Source organism: Cyphellophora europaea, assembly GCF_000365145.1.
Source record: "Cyphellophora europaea CBS 101466 unplaced genomic scaffold supercont1.2, whole genome shotgun sequence".
Classification (NCBI taxonomy): domain Eukaryota; kingdom Fungi; phylum Ascomycota; class Eurotiomycetes; order Chaetothyriales; family Cyphellophoraceae; genus Cyphellophora; species Cyphellophora europaea.
In genome coordinates this window covers 2,168,252-2,193,757 of record NW_008481808.1, presented here as the reverse complement: position 1 = coordinate 2,193,757, position 25,506 = coordinate 2,168,252, and the positions used below count along the sequence as shown (strand labels likewise).

Sequence of the window (25,506 nt, the reverse complement as noted above, 5' to 3'; positions counted from 1 at the left end):
CAAGATTTCACTGCCTGTAGGACTTGGCGTGCGTATAGGCCGTTGCACGAGTTAGTTGTCACAAGCCGTCAACCCATTTCTGAACCGCACATAAATGTTGGTAGGGTGGCAGATAGAGATATGGCCTCTTCTTACGATGTACGCGTCTATACATCTATGTGAACCCGATGCATCCCTACCACGGCATGAGAAGGTCTTCCTAAGGGCTCGCCCATGTCCTTTCATTTCACGCATGGTTAAGGCTCAGTCGAAACTACTATTACAGCTTTGTTGTATTGATAACGAATGCGTCCACGACGGTCATGATCTTGCCATCACCGCAACGACCATTGGGGTTCACTGCTGAAACTGCCGATGCTAGCGCTGCTCGTGTGTAGTGCCTCTTTTCGCCAGGATTGCTGTGCGACCCCTACAGCATCGGAGTGAACCATGAGCGATCCATCGGTGATGATTGATCCTTGGGCGTAGGTGAACAACGATTGACGAAACAGAATACCTCTACTTTACTCGACGACCGGTACGTCATTCGCGTGAGCGCGCCGAAGTGACCGCGTCAACCAATCATAACGCGTCCCGACTGTCGCTCGCAGCCCGAGTCTGTTGGGTGATGGTCTGCTTTTACCTCCACCACTACTTCCCCTGCCTATTCGCATCAACGATTGCGCCTTCAGTCGTCATGGATCCCATACCAGATAATAAGCCGGCCGATGATGCACCCGCTGCCAATGCCAGTCAGCAGTCCAAGAATTCACAGACTGCTGCAGAGTAAGTCTTCTGCGAAGAAGTCATTCAGTTGACTGATCCATCACAGTTTCATCGATGAGCAACTTGCGCTCGAGGCCGACGCGCGAGAAGTCCTCCCTTACAAATTTGATAAGTGTACCAGTATTCTCGGGCCACTTCGACAAGAGGTGTATGCCTGCCTCACGTGCAGTCCTCCTCCCGCTTCCGCAGCCCAGCAGTATACGCCAGCCGGCATCTGCTATGCCTGCTCCATCTCATGCCATGGCGAACATAATCTAGTCGAGCTGTTCAACCGACGCCACTTCGTTTGCGACTGCGGTACTGCGCGCTTTACCAATGACGCGCCGTGTACACTGCGGTCGGACGCTGTCACCGGCGCTCGTGGTGTCCATTCTCAAGAGCCGGCGAAGACGAATACCTACAACCAAAATTTCCAGAACAAATTCTGTGCCTGTGGCGATGAGTACGACACAGACAAAGAGAAGGGCGCAATGTTCCAGTGCATTGGGCTAGGAACGCCAGAAAATGGTGGTTGCGGCGAAGACTGGTATCACCCAGAATGCTTAATGGGTCTCCCTAAGGACTGGTATCTGCAGAGCGGCGAAGAAAATAAAGAGAATGCCGCGCCTGCAGCGAGCGAAAACGAGGACAAGGAGCATCCTATGCCTCCAGGTTTTCCCAGTGAAGACGACTTCGAGGCACTGGTCTGCTTCAAGTGCGTTGAGGCGAACCCTTGGATCAAGGCCTACGCAGGTACCGAAGGATTCTTGCCGGCAGTGTTCCGGCAATCCTCGTCGGCGCCGCAGCCTTCACAGCCACAAACTGTGATCGTTGAGAACGAACGTCCAAGCCTTAAGAGGAAGGCGTCTGATGAAGGAGAGCATTTCCCTCCCCCGAGCCCTACGAAACGGGTCAAGGAAGAAGCTGTCGCAGTCAGTGGCGAGACCTCTACAAATCCAATCGCCGACAATAGTGCCAGCAAAGTCGACCTAACTCCCGCCCATAAACACACCCAACTTCCACACCCTCCTTCAGAAATGCTCTCCCTAATGCTCAAAGCCAACTTCCGAGACCAATTCTGCCATTGCCCCGCATGCTATCCTCGTCTGATCCCCCACCCCATCCTCCTCGACGACGAATCCGTGTACGAGCCGTCCCTCTCCTCCGCCTCGTCCGCCAACGGCGATGCCACCCATCACTCCACTCGGTCTGCAGGCTCGCGCTCCCTCCTGGACCGCGGCGAAGCGGCTCTCAACAACGTCGACCGCGTGCGCGCCATTGAGGGTGTGATGGTGTACAACCACCTGCGGGACAAGGTCAAGGACTTTCTGCGCCCCTACGCGGAGAGTGGCAAGGCTGTGAGCGCTGAGGACATCAAGGCCTATTTCGAGGGCTTGAGGGGTGACAGCGAGGGCATGAAGGAGGCGCAGGAGAAGGTGCAGGGAGAGGGAGGAGGGGAGGGCGAGGGGGATAGCAGGCGGGAGCAGAGCGGGTATTAAGGGCAGGCGACTATCATGGGTTATAGTTGTACCAAGCACGATATGCTGGTAAGGCAGCAGCCTGGGCGAGCGAGAGACGGGTAACGAAGGACGACGCCGTCAAGGTGACTTGCAGGCATCAAAATGGGTACAAATACATCTCTCGATTGCACTCGCTCACTTGTGATTCTCTTACAGTGGCTTGCTTCTTGCCTAGACTCGGTACCAACGGTCTTGCGCTTCCTGCGCCGTGCCATCCTGTCCCCTTCTATAAGTAGTATTGTATGACAGCACCAAACATTCGCCTTTTTCAGTCCTTGATCGACGCCAATCCCATTGATGCTGCTTCGCTATTCGCTGGTGCTTTTGGTGGTGCCCTCTCCGTCGGAAAACGCACGGATTCGGAACCTGGAGGGCGTTGACACCAATTTCTTCCGATCACTAACTCGCCCACTCCTTCACTCGTTGTAATGATAAATCAAGTAGTTCGGTAGCCCCCAGCTCTTATACCCCAGCCTGCTAGCCATCTTGGCGAAACCCTCCGTCTCGATGAGGTTGTAGAAGGCAAACGGTGGGAACATGGCGCCATCGCGGTGCACCTCAGCCTTGACCATAAGTGCTGTCCCACCTACACCGTCCAGCGGAATGATCTTCTCGGGGTCGCCATTCTCCTTCTCGCTCACCATGGCCATCAGCGTGCGGTATGTAGGCATCTCGGCATAGCCCTCTAGGATAACATCGTCTTTGTTCATCTGCGCCGCTAACCGCCGCGCAACCTCGCTGTCTTGCCACGAGTTGTAATCGTAAGGCCGGATTGCCGGCTTGCCAGACTCTTCGTCGGTGTAACGCTGGAAACAATTGGGCACAACTATGGGCTTGTTGTGCGATGTGAGATCTTGGATGAGGGTCGAAGGTGTCTCGATGATATCGGAATCTAGCCAGAGGACCCATGAGGTCGAAGGGCCGATGGTGGTGAAGATGAGAGAGTTGCGTGCGCGTGACATGGCGGCGCGACGGGCTTTTTGATTAGCGAGGGCATGTCGTTCGTGCTCCTCTTGCGAAGCGATCAGGCCTTCAAAGTCCTGACGCAGGATTGTAACGGATTGGAAGCGAAGAGGCTCAGGACCGGACTGGGTAATCTTGATGGCTTCGTTCAGAGCGGCAGTTGCAACATCGCCATCCCGTGTTTTCGGCGTGATGAAACCAAGGGAAATGTGCTCGTGGGGATAGGAAAGTTTGAGTAGGTTGTCCCAATACTCTTGGTAGAAACGTGCTAGGGGCGTGAGGATGAGGATCTTTTCATTATTGAGGAGTGGATTAGGCGTTGCGGTCAAGTTATTAAGTTGATAATGAACAACGGGAGGAGGGCGACGGACGCCCGGGGGGTCGGCGGTGCGTAGTTTGCGAAAGGCGGAAGTGGGTGGTGACAGTGGATTCTGGGCTGCGGCATCAGCCTTACGTTTGCGTACCAGTTGATATGGGTCAATGGAGGATGGAGACGAGAGACTGATGAGGAAATAGAGGATGCCAACGCAGAGGACAGCGGCGAGGATGTAGGTACGCCCGCTGCTGCTGCGTTGACGCATGTCGAAGTAGGGCATGAAATGTGGCAGTGGCAGACCGTGCCGTTAGACAAGGGTGTTAACAATGAACAGCGACTGGCGCCCAGATCATGACGGGACCAAAGTCCAAAACGAAAGGAGTGTAAGGGAGCAGAGCTGCCAGAGCCGGCGCAGGTCGAATTAGAAAAGAGTGTGCTGTACTTTCACGGGAAGAAGCGTCGTCAGCCGCCTGCAAGTCTCCTGAGTGCTGTCTCCCTTGATGCTTCAGCTGGCCGTTCGCAGCATCATGAGCCCTAACCCTAAGATGCAAGCCCGGTGTCTGGACAGAAGTAGGTCGTATTATTTTGCCACCTGGCTCCCCAGCCTGATCCCACAGTCGGTCAGTTCTAGCTGAGCACCATTTCGTCCTCAGGGACGAAGTTGAACACAGTACTCTTCAGCGAAATCGTCTCTACATCTAGGAGTGAGTGGATCTGAAGTAATGCGATTGGGACTGGTCTTTGAAGGCCAGCCACTATATCTGACCAGGCCAACCGAGAAAAGTGTCAAAGGCAATTCAATCGCCCCTCGAACTGAGTTTAGCAATACAGAGAGCAGCAGTCAGCTGTGCGGTCATTTTTCTTGACTTCCTCGTCCGTACTTTCCCCCAAGTGCTCCTAACGTGATCCGTAGATGGTTAGACCGAGAATTGGTGTCGCTTCTCCCTCTCTGTGGCTCGTGAAGGCATAATTTTGTGGCTTTGGTACGACATCGGCATTCAACCGATGTAAGAGCCCCTCACAACGCCGATACCGAGCGCTGGCTCCAGGTATAAATGCAGTTCATGCAATGCTGATGACAAATGAGATTCGTGGTGCTTCGTAGTGCGGAATAGCGGTGCGGGTGGGCGTATGACCGCTTACTGATACACATCAACCTTGCGCTTGTTCTTGGCAAGGTCCTCACGAGTCGACGAAACGTCACTGCGGGCGATTTTCGCACTGGGGCTGGCGGCTGGAGAGTGTTTACCAGCACGTTTGACAGTGAAGTAATCGCCGCCATCTTCGAGTGCAAGAGGCGTGACTGGACCTTTTGGGCTGCCTAACGGGTCAAGGCGGGGTGAGGTTGGTTTGTTGCTTGCAGGGGACGCAGCCTGCACAGACGCAGCTTTGGCGTTATCAAGAAATTCCCGGTGCTTCTGCCTCATTATACGTGGTGATTCGATGTGTTGTGTTCCATTGACTCCAGTAATCGCTATGGCCGGACTTGGAACTGTAGAGGTAGGCGAGGCTGCTTGACCATGATGAGGGTATGCCATAGGATGGAATCGGGGCAGAGACATGTGGAGGTTCCGTGGTGGTGGTCTCGCGTGAGCGGATCGCTTCGATGGCTGAGGCGACATCGGATGGCTTGAAGAAGGCATCTGGGGCGAAAGGGGCGAAGTAGGAGTGTAGCGGACAGTGTACTGATCGCTATGCATGGTGAATATGAGCGACTGCGTGGACGAGGTTGAGCGTCTTCTGCGCTTCAGAAGGCCAACCTCGTCCGGATGCACCGGAGCAGCGTCTTTGTACGAGTCTGAAAAGCCTCGACTGGCGCGTCCTCTTGGCGAGGGTGTCCTGGAGAAGGGGAAGCGGTGGCCCTTTCTATCTCCACGAGCGGATAGAGGGGTGCCAGAGGGTACTCGGTTTGGATCTAAAAGAGCGAGAGGTGCATAAGTTGGTTGAGGGATACGGATTGGCTTTGTGGTGCTGGAAGTAATCAGATTTGCCGATGGTACGGTTTCGTTCGAGTAATCTTCTTCCTGAGTGGTGTCTGGGCTGATAGAGGTTGAGGGAGAGATGGCAAGCCCATTAATGTCGGGCACGTAGGCGGCTGCCAAGTAAGATTGAGGAGTGGATTCTGCTTGGTCAGGCGCGCTCAGGATGGAGTCGGTGTTGGCATCCGCCCTAGTGTGGATTGTGAGCGAGGAGGACTGTCGGGTCCGCTGGATGTACTGCGAAAGGGCCGGGGCTTGAGTGGGAGAGACGGAACGATCTGCGGCGACGGTCAGAAGGCGATGGGCAAGATCAGCAAAGATGGTGGCGGGCTTGGTACGGCTCTGACGGACGGCTGGAGCACAACATGGCCGCCGAGCACCAGTCAGACTACAGCCCTTGCAGGTGAGTACCAATATTCCGGCCACATGGGAATTGTACGTCCCTGCATTCGTTCTCATCTCAGGGTCTTGACCATCCCAGCTCGCGCCATATGATCAACGTTCTGAGGCGCAGGTGTTTTGTGCAGCGACATCAAAACGTAGCCCAGACTCACTGCAACGGCTCCATCTGTCGCTGACTACGCAATCGACGATTTCGTGGGACGAAATATGGAAATGGGTCCGGGCTTACCTCGTGACAAGGACATGTTGGAAGCGAGCGGTTGGCAGTTCACCCACTTTAGCGACGCTGGTTCTTGCGTAGCCTTCGTCCTGCGGGCTATGACGGCAGCTCTCATTTAGGTGTTGAGGCTAACGGCAGTGGCGCTGCAATGGCGTGATTAGGCACTTGTGATAGGCGGATCAGGCGGCTCAAGCTGGCCCACAAAATTCTGACTTTAGAGGCTTCCACCGAGGCCGGAGCCGGGGAGATAAACGAGGGAGTGACACGGGCGCCGAAATACTCCTGCTGGCGGAATTATCGGCACAATGGTTAGTGGCTTTGTGATGCGTACTTTACAGAGCTATGCGGCGTGTGAGAAAGATAGTGGTCGATATGGTGGGAAGGGGGAAGTTTGACTGCAACGGGTCCCAGGCAGCACAATAATTGTGACACCCAATCTTGACAGCTCGGCTACCGGCAGGACCAAGTATGTACCACCAGACTCCTGGAATCTCCTGGCACACTGAAACACTTGGTCACGCAGTGGCCTCTCCTTCTAATTCTCTTCACCTAATGTGTACATACCTTACATGCATACATAGTTTCCTAAGCCACGTAAAGAGCACTTACTTGGCAATCTCTTCAGGCTCTGGCCGAAATCGTCATTCCAAAAGCTCTCCCTAAATACTAGTGCCTGGCATTGACGACACTGTCTGGTATCGCCGACGACACGTAGCCTTGAAGAAGGCTGTCCACTGGACTCGTGGAGACAAAGAGCCGTCCAAAGCCTGCAATAGGATATTTTCTGAAGACCACGATTGCTGTGGCCTGACGTAAAGAAAATTCATAACACTACACTGTTGTGGAGTGAACAAGGCAGAGACACACTCAACTAAATATCCAAGAAATGCATTTTACCACTCGTGATGGCGAAGTTTTCAGCACGCTCAAGTGCCAATGCTCTGCTTAGCCAATGTGTCAATTGCCGTGAGTCCATTCCCCAGTCACTAAAGTGACACCCACCTATAGACACTGCAGCTATTTCTGCACGTCCCTAGGTCTAGTAACCCCCGTGGTACGGAGAACTCCAACACGAACCCCGCAAAGCAAACCTCGAATGAGTACTGTCCATTCTCGCTGCTTGAGGTGGTCCCAGTTTTGCATGCGCCATCGAAGAGGTGTAACAGATCTTCACTCTGTAGGTATGTGCATGACTCGGCGTAGACCTTTCCATGCCATGATCAACAGGCTGCGGACCTGTCTATGGGCTGCCACGTTTAACCACGTACTTCAGGGTAGCATATCCTGTTGTATAACTCGTAGCCAGTGCATGTGATGTTGGATCCACTTGGTCAGCTGGGTGCACCAAATAAGCCACTCGGTAGGGGGATGATCTTGAGGGATCGACTTGCTATGCCTCAGCCTTCGAGGGTATAAGTGCGTTTATTGATGTTTGTGTTGATCACCCGTAGTAGCCTAACTGGGACGGCTTGCTGGCCGTTTGTTCCCTTGCTTTCGAAGGACATGCTCTTGGAATATCGACGGTGACATGCAGTCGAAGCACGAGCCCCGTGAGGCAAAGTACGCTGGCGCTCTTTGTATTAATGGTCTGATTCAGGGTAGCAATTCAACATGAGCGCAGACGCATATCTGCAATCGAAGATAATCAATCTGTAGCACTGCGTCAAAGCCGTCAGGCTTTACTTTGCCGCAGCGGTGAAGGTTATGGAGCGCCGTCATCGCACGGCACCTTCGGATGTGGTAGCAGGTTCAGACTCGTCTTCGGGGTATCGACAGACGATTCCTCACTACTAGCACATCAAACTCTTCTCGGACTCGTTTCGAAGTCTGGAGGGTAAATGCGAGGTCAGATCTGGAAGTGGGAGGGTCTCTGAGAGACCTCGAACACGGTCAGTTGATTGAACCTATTAGCAGGATGAATTCCCGCTGGATCCTGACCGGAAGGTTGGTCCTTCTGGATCGCCAAGGTGTATTGCTAGCAACTTGCCACCGAATCGTTCTCTATGCCTCTTCCGGCATGTTGAAGCAGTCAGAACTGTGCTTGTTGGTGCATGAAATGGGAGACGATACGTCCTACCCGGGATCCGAGGGTCGAGGGAGTCGCTTGCAAGAGGCTGAGCCTCTCCTTCCATACGATCTTCGAGTTCTTACTGACAACAGCGTGTGCAGTTTGAGCGAAGTCCCCTATCGGATGATTATATGAGCGCGCGGAGAGCCAACCGTTGGTACTAAGCGCGCTCCGAGCAGCAGACAATTGGCCGGAAAAGCCCAGGCGAAGTGATCTCCAGGGTTTGTTGTCGTTATCGGACTGTGGCTTAGCTTCGGCTGCAAACCTGCCCGGGCTCGAGGCTTGCTCGTGACTGGCTGAGCACGGCCCCTGGTCCGCCCCTCCCAATTCATTCGGCGCAAGCCAGTACACCTCTACCAGTTGGTGCACCCCTCGAGCAGTCTGAGCAACTTTGCTTCCCTGTTGTACGGTGCAGCTTCAACAGCAGATCGTCGACCGTCATATTTTCCCTATATATGGCCCAGCACGCCTCCCGATTTGCCTCCGACCCACGAAACTATCTGCTGCGCGATGCCGCCCCCTGACGCCATGGACCGCACGGAAGAAGAGTTCGACAATCTCTTTGACTGGGGAGGTGCCACCAACGGCATTGACACCTCCATGCCAGACGTGAAGGTCACGCAGGCACCCATTCTCCCCATCTCACCACTGTCGGCCACCCATCACGACTTCAGCTTTGCTACAGCTCAGCCTCAATCGCTCACCGCCCCCTCAGTGTACGACCTACCGACTCCAAGACACAGCTCCAGTTCTCCAGATACTCGACCTAGCACAGATGTTAGGCTGTCCGGTGAAACCTTACGTGACGACACATCGCCCATCAACGCGCGGCCTCTGAAACGCAAGCTATCCCCAAACGATACGAACGGTATCGTACCACTGCGGGAACTGCCTCCTCCGGCCGCCAAGAAGAGACCGCATAACATAATTGAGAAGCGCTATCGGGCAAATCTCAACGAGAAGATTGCGGAACTCAGGGATAGCGTCCCCAGCCTGCGCACGACCCAAAAGGCGAGGGTTACAGATGGCCTGGGGGCGGAAAGCGAGGATGAGGATCTTAATGGGCTAACCCCAAGCAACAAACTCAACAAAGCCTCGATCCTGACTAAAGCTGTCGAGTACATTCGACACCTCGAGTTCCGCACGAAGCGCCTGGAAGACGAAAATCGGTCGCTCAAGGAACGCCTGGAGACCCTAGACAAAGTCATAGCCCAAGGCGGCCACGATTCCCACCGCGCTACTGCTTTCACAAGCGAATCCCTTATTGAAGGTGGGTCTGCGACCACGGGGCCGAGCAATGACACCACCTCGGATGACCAGGAATCCAAACCCGCCCAGCCCGTCCAGGGACTCATTCCAATCCCCGACTCCTGGCGACGACTGCGTCAGAGTCAGACGCAAGAACACTACGGTCACATTTACAGTTCGAGTTCGCAAAACTCCGTTCTGAAAGGCAAATGGCCCAGGCGTGTTATGCTCGGCTCCCTAGCCGGACTCATGGTCATGGAGGGTTTCTCAGAACACGAGCATGACTCTGACTCCGGTCAAAAAGGGCTGTTCGGCATCCCTCTCGAGCTGCTCGACGGCTGGGAGTTTCTAAGATCCCCTCGAATCTACCTTTCTGCATTCGCGCAATTCTGCCGGGCTGGAGGTGTCCTGCCTTTGGCCAAAGGTTTCCTGGCATTGACGATCGCTGCATTCCTCATCTTCACCTACCTTTTCAATTCGAAGCCACCTCGAAAGGAGAACTTTGAAGAGGAACGTTTACCCTCCGACCAGGCACCAGTCCCTGCGTCTCCTATCGAAGTAAGACGCAGAGCATGGAGTACAAGCATGCAAGTGCTGAAGCTTCCTCACCACAACTTCTTTCCTGAATGGATGGCAGTGACGGCGGAATGGATCAACTACGTGGTCAGATGCACTTTTGGGTACCAAGCGTACTTCTGGCTCACTGGCCGGGCAATAGAAGATGATGCAGCTCGTATCAAAGCATGGGATATCGCTATCGATGCACAGCTTGCTGGTGGCGATGTCGAAGTCAGTCGATCTCGAGTGGTCCTGACGAGCTTTGGATCCGGCACGCTACCGAAGACACCGATACGTCTGATGCAAAAGTCCTTGCACTGTCGAGTCTTGCTCTGGAACGTCGGGCAACGGGACAGTGCCCCGTACCGTTTTGCCAACGGCGTTGCCAAGTTCTTTGCAGCTCGCGAATGGCAGCATGCCAGGCGGCTCCAAATGGAAACTAAAGCTCACGATTCTGAACGCCTTCCGAATAATCTTGCTGCACTGCTCGCCATGGAATGCGAAGATGTTTTCACCGACACGGTTATTCAGAGGGCGTACAATCTAATGTATGATCGTCCGACGCACGATCAAGCGGAAGACACTCTCATGGATGTTGTTGTCGATGACCATGCCATTAGATCGCCTCTAGATGCCATTGCCGCGTGGAGATCCACTGCAGCACTGCGACGAGTCTTTGAGACATCTATGCAAAACCCTGAAGAGACTGGCTTGCTCCAAGACCAGTTGTCTCTGGCGCTGAAGATTGCTCCTCAGGACTCTGCAGCGCAGCTCCGAGCACTTGCAGCCCATGCGTTGTTCGGCAAATCGAACCGCAATACATTTCACTTGAGAGCGTCCGATATCTTGCGTCTGCATAAGCCTGCCGAGGGTACTTCTCCAGGCCTTCACACCCCAGGACCATTCTTCATCGACTCATCAACGCCAATTTCGGCGCGGGCAGATATTGAGAATTGCTTGCATTGTGCCAAAACCCTGATGGTTCTGGACCAAGAGAACAGTGTTGAGCAGGCGCAGCTGGTCTTCGCCTCTCGGACACTAGAGACAAATAAGACGACTACCATTCTGACAGCCGCTGCTCTTACATACCTGATCGCTAGGCTACCTGAGCTCGATCAGCATATTAACCAGGTGGGCTCGTTCATGCCGCGCGCAGACTGTCCGATCGCTGACTGTCAGTCGAGCACATGGTTTGTGGTGCGGCAGAAGAGAAGGCAAAGCATGGCGAGTAATGACACAGGATACGAGAGCCTTGACGACAACACGTTGGATCTTTGGGATGACAGAGCCCTTTACGAAGTTTAGGAGTTATGAGAGCATTGGCGTGGGCATGCCCTGCCGCGACTGGAGTTTGAGGACACTGATTTCAGTAGACGCTGCGGGTGAGCAGGACTATTGCCACGCGGCCATTGTAGCAACGCTTTTCTTGCCCATCTATAGATGGCTTATGTCTCAGAGAGCAGCCTCTCATCCATAGGAGTTAGATAGAGTATCATTTTCGAGCTGTTGACGCCTGTTGACGCCTGTGCATCATTGCGCCGACGGTGAACACCGGCATTTTGCCAAGTCCTTGAATCAGACCTTGCAGTACTTCCCTCATCTCCAGCTCAATCTCTGGCCCCACTGCATTTACTGCGCGATAGATCTTCTTTCTTGGGTACCAAACGCGACATCATGTCTTCATCGGCAAGCGATGAGAAGGCCATGTGGGAAGCGGGTGTCTTTGATGCTCACTGCCACCCCACTGACATCATGGCGTCAATCCAGGACATCGCCAGTATGAACGCTCAGGCTCTCACAGTAATGGCTTCCCGCCGTGAGGACCAAGACCTTGTCGTGGATACTGCCGATAGGTATGCTGTCGGCTCGAAAGGAGAAGCTGGTAATCGTGATCGAAAAGCTGTTGTTCCGGCTTTTGGCTGGCATCCATGGTTCTCGTACCAAATGTACGATGATCGCAACTCCCCGGAGCAGGTAAACGCAATAGAACACTACAGAGCGGTGCTGACGCCAGCCCCTGAAGATGATGAGTTCCTCAAATCTCTTCCGGAGGTTGTGTCACTTGCGAGATACCTTGATGAGACTTCAGCACGGTTAGAGCGGTTTCCTCTGGCACTGGTGGGCGAGATCGGTCTCGATCGAGCTTTTAGATTACCGAGAGCTGTGTTTGTCTCGGCTGGCGACCTGTCGGAGAAGACAGGTGGGTCTAAAGAAGAGTACACGCCAGGTTCCCGCGAGGGTAGGCCTCTGACGCCCTATCGAGTCGGTCTCGATCACCAGAAGGTCATCTTGAAGGCACAATTCGAGCTCGCTGGGAAATACAAACGACCTGTCTCCGTTCACAGCGTGCAAACACATGGGGCGATCTTCGACTTGCTTCAAGAGCTCTGGAAGGGTAACGAGAAGCCATCTAAGCGAGAACAAAAGCGCCAGCGAAGCAGTTCAAATCTCCATCCTGACGATCATGATAAGCAAACCACCGAGAATGAAAGCCCGCGACGTTATCCGCCTAGGATTTGCATGCACTCTTACTCCGGTCCTCCAGATGCGCTCAAGCAGTTCCTTGCTAACACGGTGCCGGCCGATATCTACTTCTCCTTCTCAATATGTATTAACTTCTCGACTCCTGCCGCGGCAAAGGCCGAAGCTGTCATCAAAGCCCTACCTGACGACAGGATACTGGTTGAGAGCGATTTTCATTGTGCCGGAGAGAAAATGGACCAACTCCTCAAGGAAATCGTGCTGAAGATTTGCGAAATCAAAGGCTGGCAGCTCCTACAAGGGGTCCAACAGCTTAAAAGAAACTGGAAGAAGTTTGTGTTTGGCTAACGCATGAGATGCCAATCAACCTTGATCTAAAGCTACTATCATTGGCTTCTTTGATGTTTTCTCGGGGTATTTCAGCGGGAAGAGTGCTGGCATAATATTTCTTCTTTGCATCTGCTCGCCCTTGAGCTGCTGGTCTGCATTTCGGAGCTGACTGATTGTTATCAAGTAGTATTGCAGGCAACCACACCAGCGCCGACTATACCAAACTCCATCACAGGAGCAAAGAGGTCATGGTTACTCTGGCCTCTATCATGTCTATCAAAACCTTGTCAGAACCACCTATGAAACCTTCCCCGCCTCTGTCAGACTTTACTGGCTTCTTAGTTGCCATCAGTCATCGCAAGATGGAGATCCAGGCCAAGGTGATTGAAAGGAATTAAGATGCTCCCCGCATTTCATAATATCTTCACCCCTGCGCTCTATCACCAGTGCTGCTATGCTTTTGATGGACTTCATTCACTTCGCCACTGAAAGTAGTGACCAGGATGAATGGAGCCCAGCCGGCGAAGCCTGGGCTTTGGTGCCATAGAAGCAGCTCATCTCCATCCGCACACAGTGAAGATGAATGGATGATCAATGGCGACAGCGATGAATACCATAAAAGCCAGCCCCAGATGGTGGTTTTCACATCCCAGCTTTCACTATTACAACAATAGCTCTAGGTATATCTAATTATCTGAAGTCACTTCGACACCAGGTTGATGCTGGAAGTGCTGCTCTGCCGTGTGAACACGGGATTTCTTCTTTACTTTCGAAGATGTACAAAAGGCGCATCTGTATCTACCCTCCTGTCAGTGCTCAAGCACCGGTATCTACGATCACAACAAAGCAGATAGGTCGCCTGCAACATACTCCCAGACACTCCGATCCACAACGTCGGCCTCGCTACCTATCTATCACCCTTGTTATCTTTCTCCCGGCAAGATGTCTAGCCCAAGCACACCAGACAGACAGACCCCAGCCAGCAACGCTGGACTAGCGACTTCTATGCATCAACAACGGGTCCCTCCCCTTGACGTTGCAGGACCACCGCTCTATGACCTCGATTTTGTCAATCCCTTTGTCGGAATACTCTCGGCCGCCAGTGACTCTGGTGCAGTACAAGGCATCAAGCATACCACCGTCCTGGAAGCGCCACGCCCCATGGACAAGCCTGCTGACCTTGACCAATCGGACAGCACGTACTACAACGCAGCTGGCTACATCGAAGTCAACCATCACCTATCGGTCCTCCTCCCGCAGGTCATCGCCCTCGAAGGCCCCGAGCCTCTAACAGACTACAATGCAATTATGAGGGAAGCATACCGCCGATGGGGCGCAAGAATTGAGAGATTCTGCTACGCGAAGCATGCCGAGCCTCGAGCTGTTGCTTCTGGTGAGTACAAGCTCAAGCCTGCTCCCAAGGGCATAGATTGGCCTCGTCACTGCATGGGGAGCTTTGTGACCTGGATGGAGAAGGTGCTCATCAAGAAAGACGCACAATTCCGACAGCTGCTAGGCGATGATCGTAAGGCGGCCCTCGGCAAAACGTGCTTGAAGGAGCTGAAGGAATGGTCGACGGAATGGCAGGCTGAGTTGGATCTTAAGGAGAGGCGCTATCAGCGAGCTCAGGGGAGGCCTTCGGCGATTGGCTAGGGTCCGGCTAGCAAGGATACCAGCAAGACTCTACACCGGCATCGAATTGACGAGCCACAGATGTGGGGCTTGAGGTCACAGGTCATACTCGGCATCGATAAGGCGGCAAGGCAACCAGGGGCACCCAGCCTTTCCAGCGCCAAGACAGGCTCTACTTGGTGCTGCCTCGGGCTGATTTATCTCGCACCTCCATCTGGGCTGACACTGACTGTCATTTGGAGGTCCTCTGAGGCTGAAGGTACCCTTCAATTTGGTTCACTTGCCGGTCACATATAGATGAGGCAGAATCTCAGGCAGTAGTTGCAGCTAGCGTCACCGCCAGAAAGATCTCCACTATTGTCACCCCTTTTAGCTCTCTACGCGCCTGTTGTCTTTGTTGTATACAATTTAGACATAAGTCCATTTTCGTGGTGCATCGTTTGTGAGGCTTGTTGGATTGTTGGACAACCTGGATCAAGCCCACCGGTTCAGTCGCCGGTTGCTCAACAGCCACCTAACAGCTACTCTGGTCGATATCTCAGCTTTGGTTCCGCTCTGAGTTTGCAGAAGTCATTTGCGCCTCCAAAATTCTCCAACAGCCGATGATGCCTCTCGTGGAGCAGTTTTGACTCCCTTGCAGTAAGTAGCAGATTCTGAAATCATGAGCATACAAAAGACTGCAGAGGACTTTATTGAGACAGAAGCGTCATTGAAGTCTACTTGGGCCTATATATATGGCCACAATCTTTGAGTCTACGTGGCGTCGCTACTCACAGTAACATGTCTGTCTAGCTATCATGACCTAAATTTGACTCAGGTCCATTTTACCCCTCCGACCTAGTGGTCGACGTCCCCGTTCCGACCCTTCGCCTCTCAACCCACCACTACACCGACGAACGCTTCTTTGAGCAAGTTCAATATGTTCATGACCGTGTGGGAGATGCTATCCACATCACAGGCTCTGATACGAGTGAGAAGCCAGGTGCTCTTCTCTTCAGCAATGTCTACGCCTTGTATGAGGTCGAGCACTGGCTGGGCGCCAGAGCATATCTCACATGGAGTGAGTGGGTCTTCGAGACGGTCAACCACTTCAACGATGGTGCTATCATTCCACCTTGGGCAAAAGAGGCTCGAAATAGGCTCGAGACATCCTCGAAGTTTGCATTCACGAGGGTAAGGCTGATCAATATAGCTGGCTTTTCGAGCTCATGCCGCAGCTGGAGAGCATATGCAAGATGTCATGCTTTTGGAGTTGTCTTGGTCGGAAGCCAGCTTCGTCCCTCGTTGGCTGGCAGTACGACGAGCTTTGTGACCTCAGCACTACTATGCGTGGAATTACACCTCCAGAGCACTTCGGGTGGGAAGGCGTCATGCGCATCCCCTGCACCAACAGCGACATACCGGCGAAGTTCAGAGGTTCAGACGAGCGTCCGATCTTGCATTATCTGAGTCCGAGCAGTTCTCTCGGCAGAATACGATGCTTGGACCTGCGTCGAATTGTTGGAGCCCTCAAACCGAGAAGATATCTGCCTGAAAATCATGGAAAAGCCAAGGTACCGTTGTACAACGGTAGCTACGCTCCTGATACTCTGATAGACCTTTTTGGGGGTCCGCAACGTGCAGACACACACGACCCTATTGCTTCTGTACCCCCAATTATTGAGATGGCAGCAATACAGCATCATCCTGGACTTCCGCATACGACTGCTGCGGGCCCTACTGCAATCGTGGGAAATCTAGGTCAACCTATACCTGCTTATTGTCCTGTGCGGGCTGACCACGGCCCCCATGGGAGCAGCAGAGAGCAGCCTCGGAGAAGCGTGACGAATCTACACGGACTCAACGATAGCGTTTCTCTCTTCACCGGCTGTACGCCCTGACCCTGTCCCGCTTCCACACGCTCCAGGCTTGCGTTTCAACTCTGCCGCCTACGCCATCGCCCTGCATCGCTCGCCTACTACAGGCAGGCTCTACGACGGCTCGGCCGCGTTCGCGAGGAGGAAAGGGCCGGCGGGAGCCCAAGCCAGATCCCAACGAATCAACCCGCACCAAAGACTTTCGGAGACGTTGATGGTGGCCAGGCGCAAGGCATGTAGCTGAAGGAGGAGCACGGTTTGATGCAGAGATGTGCCTGGTGCGTGGGTTTCGGGTACAAGATGACGTACGCCGCACAGCGGTATTAGCAGATGAACAAGTAGGGTCTGAACTGGTATAGAGGTCGGTGCTGCTCTGCTTTGTGACCAATGCTAGGACAACTCATTAGCAGTAACCGTACCAACAGTCGCAGAAGTGGGAGGGCAGTAAACCCTGGATCAGGCAGTGATACGGCGCCCGTAGGAACCAATAGCGCAGGAACTATGCATCGAATCACTTTGGCGTTCGCAGCATTGCTGTGCCATAACATACTCACTAATTTCCGTGTAAAATAGTTTGAGACTCGGGAAAGGTACTATGGTCCCCGCGGGAAATGGTCTCGGTGAGTAGCTATCGCTGTGCACGGCTTGCTGGCGTAAAATGTGAAATCGATCCATCCGTGCTTAGCCGCAGTATTGATCTGGAGATCATGAGACGCTAACCATGCGTAGATTGACCCATCTTAAACGCTGTATACGAGTTCCTAATCCATGTGAACAGATTTGCGGGTGTGGCGGTACTGTGAAAGGCGAAGTATATGTCTTGGCATCACAGCTACAATAGACCAAACTGGCTACAGGAGTGAAAGTCATCTGCAACTGTGTAGTCAATGATCAAGTAAGCTGGAGCAACCACTGTGGAAATTATGAGACTTCGAACACCCTCAACTATGGTACATAGGCAGCTTGCCGTTCTCCACCAAACCGCGATGTAAAGCGTCCCAAGCATCGAGGATTTGCTGCGGAAGCTTCTCCCCTTCCCACGCCTTGAGACTTTCCTCCAGCTGCGCATCGCTGCTCGCCCCAACGATGACGCCGTTCTCCTCTCCACCCCACTCCTCCGCCAGCACGCTGTGCCAGCGGAACCAGCGCATCGTCGCCTCCATCAGCGGCACGCCCTGCGCATCGCACACGCGTTGCACCTCCTTCAGCCCGGCCGTGATCTCCTCCGTCAGATATATGTCGCCAAAGATCTTCATCTCGTCGAAGCGCGTGCCGGGCTTGGGCTTCAGTAGCTCCTCGATCGGTTTCGCCAGCAGTCCGCCTCCAAGGGGGCTGAAGGCATAGAAACCCATGCCGAGCTTCTTCAGCAGCGGAAATAGTTCCCCCTCCGGCCCCCGGCCGATGGGGTTGTACCCACCCTGATAGATTTTGGGCAGCGGATAGCCCTCGCGCTGGCAAATGTCGTAGATGGACTGCACCTCCGCCGGGCTGATGTTGCTGACACCAAATCGGGCGAACCTGCCCTGCGCATACAAGTCACCGATAGCGCGGCACTGGTCCTCCAGCGGCGTGGCGCGGTCAGGTCCATGAAGGTAGTAAATATCGACCCTGTCCGTCTGCAGCGCCTTGAGAGAAGCGTTGCAGTTGGCGACGATCTTGTCGTAGGTGAGGGAGTTGGGTGAGAAAGCTGGGGCTTTCGTGGAGACGGCGAACTGCGTGCAGGCGGACACGGCCCCGGCAACCTCCTCGGATTTGCCGCCGGCGTAGACGCGTGCCGTATCCAGCTCGGTAACCTTGTGGCGCCGGCAGACATCCAGGAAGGACTGCATGCCGGCGGTCTTTTGGAGCGTGTCGGCGCCCCTGGCGACCGACGACCCCATAAGGCCGACGACGATTTTGATGCCCATTTTTGAGAGCTGGCGCGTCGGCAAACGAGGAGAGAAGCTGGGGTACTTGCAGTACACCGGCGTGATTCGTTCACAGTCTTCTCAGACGCTTAATGTTGAGCTGAGACTGGAAGGGAATAGGTGTATCGATCGAATGATCAGGCAGGGAACCTCCTGTACATAGAGAGAAGTCTCATTGCGTCGTTACCTCCCCTCCTAAATATATAGGTGTGATATTCAGGCGCCCCTGGAGGAACTCTATGCCGGTCCACCCTGTGCAGATTCGGACTCCTCGGCGGAACCAGGACGAATCTTCAGCTGCCCGTTGAGGCTTTGCGGGGAGCCTCGTTAGTGCATTTTCATTAGGGCGAATACGTACCAATGGGGTCAGATGTTAGACTCTGGTTGCCTATTTGCGGCGCAGATCCGCCTAGTAATGTATACATTGCCTATCAACTTGACGGGGAGTCAACGTAGCCTTTCGTCGTCACCCATGGCTTCCAGTAGGTCGGGATTGTTCCAACGTTCGAGCTGCCAGTCCAACTCATCGTCGGACACGCTGCAAAACATCACCTAAAGTCTTAGTGATCAACATCCTGCCGCCACTGGCGCGGTCCAAGCCGACCAGCACGGCTGTAACCAGCAAGGCCTTGCCAATCACTCCGGTGGCACTGAAGCCACCACCCACAGTCTGCTCTTCCATAGTCTGGCCTCTCTTGCCGATAAGGCTTCCGCCCTTCACTTTGGCCATCCCCATCTTGCTCAAATCAAAGGGCGGATACCGAAAGCTCAAGACCTTCTCCATCCAGCCAGGCATACTCAAGACAGTGCGAGTATGAGAAAAGGCGTCAAATGTATATTTGCCACCTTGAGCGCCGTTGCCTGACTCGCCCACACCTCCAAAAGGTGCACCGGGGACAGCTACATGAATCATCACATCGTTGATGGTGACACCGCCGGAATTGGTTGCATCGAGAATCTTGTCGATTTCAGCCTTGTCATTGCTAAAGATATAAAGCGCAAGTGCGTGCGGCATCGAGTTGACCACACTAATAGCATCGTCAACGGTCGAGGATAATACAGGAGCGATAGGACCAAACAACTCTTCACTCATCAGAGAGTCGTTGAGCTGGACGTTTTTGACCACGGTAGGATGGATATACCGCTTGGTGCGGTCGGAAGTTCCGCTATAGACAACATCACCCTTAGTGCCCTTGAGGAGGTTGGAGATGCGATCGAAATGCCGTTCGTTGACAATGCTAGCGAGTGAGCCGTCGGTCTTGGTGAACTCCTTGTTCCAGTAGATCAGACGTTCCACCAGCTGGTCGTGAATGGCAGGGTCGGCGAAGATATGGTTAGCGTTCACACAGACCTGGCCTGCGTTGACGAATTTAGCATTGGCAATGCGTTTGGCCGCCAGATCGACATTGGCGCTTTTGCCGACAATGACAGGATCCTGGCCACCGAGTTCGAGGGTGACGGGCGTCAAGTTCTTGGCTGCGGCGCTCGCGATAATACGGGCGACTTTGCTACCGCCTGTGTAGAAGATAGTGTCCCACTTGTACCCGAGGAGCTTGCCAACCTCATCGGCGCCACCAGTGATGACCTTGATGGCTGAGTTATCCAGGTACTTGGGAGCCAGCTCGATAAGGAGGTCTTGGGTTGCTTTGCACAGCTCAGAAGGCTTCAGGACCACGCAATTGCCTAATTGTGCCTTAGTGAACGGCATCATTATCAGATGAACTCCACTTACCGGCCGCGACCGCACCGATGGCAGGGTTTACTAAAGTAGCCAGGGGAAAGTTGAAAGCGCCTATGGTGGTCAGTGAAAAGCGGTCATGTAGGTCAAGCTCTGTACTATACCAATGATGAGGGCAACACCGAGTGGCTCCTTCCTCAACCAGGCCTGGCCTATCTTGCCAAAGAACAAGCCAGCGCCATCCGGGGCACTGCCAGCTGCCCACTTCTCGACGTTCTCCAGTGCACGAAGAACGTCGCGCTTGTAGCTTTGGATCTCAAAGGTGGCCGACTCGAAAGGGTGGCGGCCGAGATCAGTGGTTAAGGCATCCAGCCAGCGCTGCTCGTTATCTTCCAACATCCACCAGAACTGCTTCAGCTGCCATTTTCTCCATTTGATGGACTTGGTGCGTTGGGAAGCAAAAGTCGCACGCAGGGTGTCGTACTCGCTGTCGTATGAAGCCATGATGTAAATTGTGATTCTTCAGATGGTGCAAGCAAAAGAAGGCGTGAGTGAGATTCGGCACGACAAAGCTATAAGTGCCCTACGGCAGTGTTCAGACACTCTGGGCTGAGGGAGGCCTGATACACATCACCCACTAATTAAAGTTGCAAGGGTGCCGCCATCAGGTGCAGCCTCGTTCGCGTCAGCTGGACCACCCGGGCACGCCCGGCAGTCGTCCCAGTGGCTGAGATCGGGATAGCCACGTTACACTCCTCTTCATAAGCGCCACAGCCTGGAAGTCAGTGCCGGGTACGGAGTGTCCTGAGTCATGCCAGAATTGAACTTTCCCTAAACCATACTGCCCCCTGGCCTGCGGTGAGCGGCTCAAACCCCCCGAATCGGTCGCTTCAATTGTTCTATGTATACCAAGCGTGTACGCTAAGACGGCTTCCAATCCATGCTTTTAAAAATATGCAGTGGCCCTCGGACATATATCTCTCTTTCTGCCTCGCTCGGTACCACACAACTTCTTCCCCGCTTTCGACTCTCTCAGTTACAGCCTCCACAAAATGCGCGAAACGAATGCCTACACCTCAAAGCACTATCGCCGCGACAACGGCTTCCCCCTGGTATGGATGCTACGCTGCTGCCTCGGTCGCGCCACCAAAGGTTCCGAGGAGGAAGCCGATGAGCACTTCGAGCGCAGCGCACAAGCCCGTCAGGGCAAGATCATCGGTCGTCCTGCGGGGAGGACGGCCTTCATCGCGGGCAAGGACGATGTGCGATTGACGACCACAGCTCGACCACAACCCGTCGACAGGGTGGAACGGACTGACGCGCAACGGGACGAGCAGCAGACTGAGCCCGGAGTGGCGAGTTCGGACGCAAACCGGTAATTCTTATTCGTGGCACTACTACGAAAGATTTCATGCTGCTCAACCGCAATACCGTTTCAACCCGTTACGGAGAGTGGTACCAAGCAGTAAATGCAAGCTCACGTCAATGGACCTGTAATTCTTTTTCTATGAAGCCGAAGCCACTGCAGTTGATGATCCAATCTACTGGACTGTGAGAGTGAAGCCTGTTCCCCATGCCTTTCCGTTCAGAGCCTGATCGAGACCGGACACCAGCACGCTGTTGCTTGTCGCGTTATGACTCACCTTACCGACCTCTTCGCCATTGATCGACGCCGTTGTTTTGTTCTGCGGCACGTCCAGAAATGTGACGTTGCCTAGAGGCGTGTCGAGCCCATCAAAGTCGCCCTCGATCTCAACCTGCAGACTCAGATTCCCGGTCGATGCCACGGCAGCCGTGAGAGTGACGAGCTTAGTCGCATTCGGCTCCAAGCTCTCGCCATCGTCCAGATACAGACTTCCGCTTGCCGAACCGTCCACGCCGGGTGCTACCAGCACACTCCACCCGGTCTTTCTCGCATCTCTGGTCGTCAATGCCGGTTGCTGCATCGCAAGTACGTTTCCGCCACGGATATACACCGGTATATGTCCTAACGGGGCATCGATGGTTGTGTTCTTCTGGCCTGGTACCTCGATCTGACTCTGATTGTACCAGTCGTAGTACAGATCGGTGCCCTCGATCAAGCCCGGGAAGATGCCATCGACCGTCTCATCGCCCTGATTGAGAACGGGCGTGACAAGGATCGCCGGACCGAGAAAGAACTGTCGATCCGCACTTGCCAGCGAGGGATCGTTGGGAAACTCCCACGCCAACGCGCGCATGACGGTGTCCGCGCGTGTATGAGCGTAGTAGAAGAGCGTGTAGAGGTACGGCAGGAGCTGGAATCGAATTGCCATAGCCATCCGACTCGCTTCGGCAACGCTTGCCCAGACATAGGCCTCCTGACTGTTGGTAGCAAGGGTGTTGTGGTTGCGGTAGAAAGGGAAGAAGGCCGACAGCTGCATCCAGCGGTTACAGAGCTCCTCGTCCGAGTTCCCGTTGAAGCCGCATGTATCAACGCCGAACATGGGAATGCCGAACAAGGAGAAAGACAGTGCTTGTGGTATCGAGAAGTACATATAGTAGAATTTAGACGCATTATCGCCACCCCAATGACCCGTGTAGTTGCCACTGCCGGAGAAAGTGCTGCGCCCGATGATGAAGGGTCTCTTCCCAGGCATAGTTGCGAGAAGTGCGCGGTAAGTAGATTGTAGGATCATATGGCCATAGAGGTTGTGGACATCGTACTCCTGAACACCGTTATGATGGGTTGCGTTGGGAGAGACGGCATGGACGGCTAGATCGGCACCCTCTTGAACATGATTTATCACATAGGGCGGATGATTGAGGTTACGAAGACCCGCAGTGGGTGTGGTGTGGAGGTAGCTCGTGCTCGACGTGCTAGAGGCTGCAGAGTCCGAGGTCGAGGAGGCGGCTGCCTGGGAAGAGCTTGCAGCAGATGCAGAGGCTGCTTCGGTCTGGTTGGTGAGATTGAAGCCTTCTGGATAGTCATACTGGATGTGTCCAGGTTCTCCATTGAGGGCGAACGACGGATGGACTGGGTTGAGACTGAGATTTCCGGTGCCGCAGGAGCCGACACAGAACGAAGACACCTCATTCATGTCGATCCAAATGCCGTCTATGGGGATCTTGGAATGGTAGGACATTACTTCACCTGTCCACCAATCGTGCGTCTCGTCCTTGAGCCAGTCAGGGAAGACCGTATATCTGCGCTACAATTAGTGACTATCCCGCACTTGCTCAAAGATTCTGTAACGAAGTCATGTGTAACACTTACCCCGGCCAAACAGCTCCGATATAGACCGACTCATCTGGATTCAGCAGCCATACTTCAGATTCGTTGCCTGTGGTGAAAGGTTGGTAGGCATCACTCTCGTTGTCAGGATTTGGTGCGTATATCGCGGCATCAATGATCGGGATGTAATGGCGACCACTATCGTGCAGACGATGGAGGAAGTCTGCACCTTCGTCGTATGGGAATCTAGTCTGGTCGTTCTCGAAATCACGATAACCGCGCATGTAATCTGTCGAGCTAGTAAGTGTCCGGCTTCAAAGACGCCAGGAGCGAATCCGTACCAATGTCATTCCAGATTGTCTCAAGCGGGATCCCGAACCTTTCGTAGCTGTTCACTACCTCTTCTGTGACAGACCAATTCTGGTAGCCCCATCGGCATTGATGAAACCCAAAGCCCCAGTATTGCTGCATAGTTGGTCTTCCAACCACGTCGAGATACTGTTGAGTGGTATTTGGCTGAGTGGGTCCCGAGAAGAAGTACAGATCAATGCTACCTCCAAGAGTGCGCCAAGTGACATTGTTGGGATTCATCAGGACCTCTTGGCCGTGCGCGTTTCTGAGATAGACGCCGTGGGTATAGGAGCTATAGTTGCCTGATGCATCACGAAGGCCCTCTGATTTTGTGAGAAGAGTTGGCTCGCTGCCGTTGCTGATCTCATAGTATCTGGTCTGCAGATAGAAAGGGTGAGAGCCATAGAGATTTCGATCGATAGGATCGCCCACGTCTGCTGCGTATATTGTCCGTGTGAAGTTATTGCCAAGCCTCAACTCATGGATAACCTCACCAAGACCGTAGAGGTTGTAGTCGTCTGGCTGGAACGTGACAAATTCAATGAACTGGTCTTCGTAGACAAGCTTGGTTCCAATGGTCGAAAAAAGGACCTCGCCCGTACTGTTAAGCGTAACATTGAAACCAAACCCGGCGTCTGAGTCGTTCTCCCAAGAGAAGGTAAGGTCACTCGAGTCTGGACTGCCGTCCTCCTGCTCAGCAGTAGGCACTAGTTCTGGAGGCAAATTGAACCAACTCTCATTGTCTGCGGTGATGTGGCTGGGCTGAATCGACACATGTAGTCGGGTGTCAGTCTGGTAGTCAACCACCAAATCCAACTCATCGATATCGCTACCGTAAACATTACATGCACCGCCAGCGAGGCTTAGTCGAGCTCGGATGCCGGCTGAGGAAGTAGTGACTTCACTGGCGGTGTACCCCGAACATTCGACTTGAGCGACCATCGCGTCCGGATCGTAGATGTTGGGCAGCAAATTAGCACCCTCATCGGCAGACGCGGGGACTGTAAATTGCGCAGACACGGATGAAGTAGAGCTGGCTGTAGCATCAGTGGAAGCCGTGTCGGACTGAGCACCGGCTAAGAGCGGCGTCAGACACAGCAGAGCTTGAGCAAAGATGGTCCAGGTCATTTTCGTCGAGGTTTCAGGCCAAGCTTTCACTGCCTGGCTGTCGCAATCGACCTGTGGATGAAGGGAGATAGCAAGTAAAGCAGTAAGGCCAGCAAGTGCTATAAGTATTTTCCACCACCAGTGCATTAAGCTGACTGGACGCACAGCTCGCAACATAGCTGCCGTGACTTGCGGGTTGCTACCTCCAGTGGACTCTGCTCATTGCTTCCACTACCCCGCAAAGCGGTGGCTAGCTGGCTACAAGCGTAGTCACAGTTGCTACCATGAGATCATCAGACAGGGATGGATCCTCCCCTGAAGCTTCTCGAAGCTGTTGCCACGACAAAGCTTGAGAGTTTTGAGCAAGCGAGTACGGCGTTTTAGTGCATATAAGTGCCGTTGGACGTCGATCAGTACTTGTTCGCGGGTGAAAAACTGAGCTGCCAGGTTCCCCGCATAAATACCCGCACATGTCTGCCAGGGCCGAATGCCACCTGGACCCCATTAAGACAGTCGATATACCGAAGATTCTAGCGAGATACGCGTTATCGGAAATGCAAAGCTGAGCGTCCGGCAGCTACAGTGGAGTGACGCGCTAGTGAGTGCACTCCTACACGGATGCCTATTTCTGTCTCCAAAGATGATGAACAACATCAATGCACCCCTGGTCGCTGTTTGCTCTTGTAGCCTTACAGAGAGACTATTCTAGAGACCAATTGCGATACTGTAGTCAGTAGTGAGTTGGCCTACGACTTGCGAGCTCGCTTGGCGGGTGACGTCGTTTCGAGTCGGCGCCTAATTTGAGCACCGTTTGCCTTCCTTGTTCCAACTTCGAGACCTCTATAGCCGGCAGCACAAGCTTCAGAACACTCCTCTGATCGACTCTAAGCAATGATAATGTCAGTGGCGAGCACTTCGCCGCTTGCCTCGTACCTATCGGGGTAGAAAGCTGC

At 53.8% G+C, this 25,506-nt stretch overlaps 10 protein-coding genes across 10 annotated transcripts; 5 read left to right on the top strand and 5 right to left on the bottom strand.

Annotated features, from left to right (window-relative positions):
- Nucleotides 1–676: 676 nt before the first annotated feature.
- Nucleotides 677–2,243, top strand: HMPREF1541_02339 (uncharacterized protein; the record flags this gene model as incomplete). The annotated part of the gene is made up of 2 exons (XM_008716695.1): nucleotides 677–765; nucleotides 812–2,243. 2 exons carry the CDS (start codon nucleotides 677–679, stop codon nucleotides 2,241–2,243), a joined length of 1,521 nt encoding a protein of 506 aa, XP_008714917.1.
- A 437-nt stretch (nucleotides 2,244–2,680) lies between these two features.
- HMPREF1541_02338 (uncharacterized protein) lies at nucleotides 2,681–3,823 on the bottom strand (the record flags this gene model as incomplete). The annotated part of the gene is made up of 1 exon (XM_008716694.1): nucleotides 2,681–3,823. One exon carries the CDS (start codon nucleotides 3,821–3,823, stop codon nucleotides 2,681–2,683), a length of 1,143 nt encoding a protein of 380 aa, XP_008714916.1.
- Nucleotides 3,824–4,682: 859 nt separating this feature from the next.
- HMPREF1541_02337 (uncharacterized protein) lies at nucleotides 4,683–5,981 on the bottom strand (the record flags this gene model as incomplete). Its single annotated transcript, XM_008716693.1, has 1 exon — nucleotides 4,683–5,981. One exon carries the CDS (start codon nucleotides 5,979–5,981, stop codon nucleotides 4,683–4,685), a length of 1,299 nt encoding a protein of 432 aa, XP_008714915.1.
- A 2,759-nt stretch (nucleotides 5,982–8,740) lies between these two features.
- On the top strand, nucleotides 8,741–11,323 carry HMPREF1541_02336 (uncharacterized protein; the record flags this gene model as incomplete). Its single annotated transcript, XM_008716692.1, has 1 exon — nucleotides 8,741–11,323. The coding sequence occupies one exon, from the start codon at nucleotides 8,741–8,743 to the stop codon at nucleotides 11,321–11,323; it is 2,583 nt and encodes an 860-aa protein (XP_008714914.1).
- A 369-nt stretch (nucleotides 11,324–11,692) lies between these two features.
- Nucleotides 11,693–12,847, top strand: HMPREF1541_02335 (uncharacterized protein; the record flags this gene model as incomplete). The annotated part of the gene is made up of 1 exon (XM_008716691.1): nucleotides 11,693–12,847. The coding sequence occupies one exon, from the start codon at nucleotides 11,693–11,695 to the stop codon at nucleotides 12,845–12,847; it is 1,155 nt and encodes a 384-aa protein (XP_008714913.1).
- A 924-nt stretch (nucleotides 12,848–13,771) lies between these two features.
- On the top strand, nucleotides 13,772–14,482 carry HMPREF1541_02334 (uncharacterized protein; the record flags this gene model as incomplete). Its single annotated transcript, XM_008716690.1, has 1 exon — nucleotides 13,772–14,482. One exon carries the CDS (start codon nucleotides 13,772–13,774, stop codon nucleotides 14,480–14,482), a length of 711 nt encoding a protein of 236 aa, XP_008714912.1.
- Nucleotides 14,483–17,258: 2,776 nt separating this feature from the next.
- Nucleotides 17,259–18,224, bottom strand: HMPREF1541_02333 (uncharacterized protein; the record flags this gene model as incomplete). Its single annotated transcript, XM_008716689.1, has 1 exon — nucleotides 17,259–18,224. The coding sequence occupies one exon, from the start codon at nucleotides 18,222–18,224 to the stop codon at nucleotides 17,259–17,261; it is 966 nt and encodes a 321-aa protein (XP_008714911.1).
- A 523-nt stretch (nucleotides 18,225–18,747) lies between these two features.
- On the bottom strand, nucleotides 18,748–20,406 carry HMPREF1541_02332 (uncharacterized protein; the record flags this gene model as incomplete). Its single annotated transcript, XM_008716688.1, has 3 exons — nucleotides 18,748–19,907; nucleotides 19,957–20,016; nucleotides 20,067–20,406. The coding sequence occupies 3 exons, from the start codon at nucleotides 20,404–20,406 to the stop codon at nucleotides 18,748–18,750; spliced, it is 1,560 nt and encodes a 519-aa protein (XP_008714910.1).
- Nucleotides 20,407–20,954: 548 nt separating this feature from the next.
- HMPREF1541_02331 (uncharacterized protein) lies at nucleotides 20,955–21,281 on the top strand (the record flags this gene model as incomplete). The annotated part of the gene is made up of 1 exon (XM_008716687.1): nucleotides 20,955–21,281. One exon carries the CDS (start codon nucleotides 20,955–20,957, stop codon nucleotides 21,279–21,281), a length of 327 nt encoding a protein of 108 aa, XP_008714909.1.
- A 162-nt stretch (nucleotides 21,282–21,443) lies between these two features.
- HMPREF1541_02330 (uncharacterized protein) lies at nucleotides 21,444–24,574 on the bottom strand (the record flags this gene model as incomplete). The annotated part of the gene is made up of 3 exons (XM_008716686.1): nucleotides 21,444–23,067; nucleotides 23,138–23,384; nucleotides 23,437–24,574. 3 exons carry the CDS (start codon nucleotides 24,572–24,574, stop codon nucleotides 21,444–21,446), a joined length of 3,009 nt encoding a protein of 1,002 aa, XP_008714908.1.
- Nucleotides 24,575–25,506: the final 932 nt, after the last annotated feature.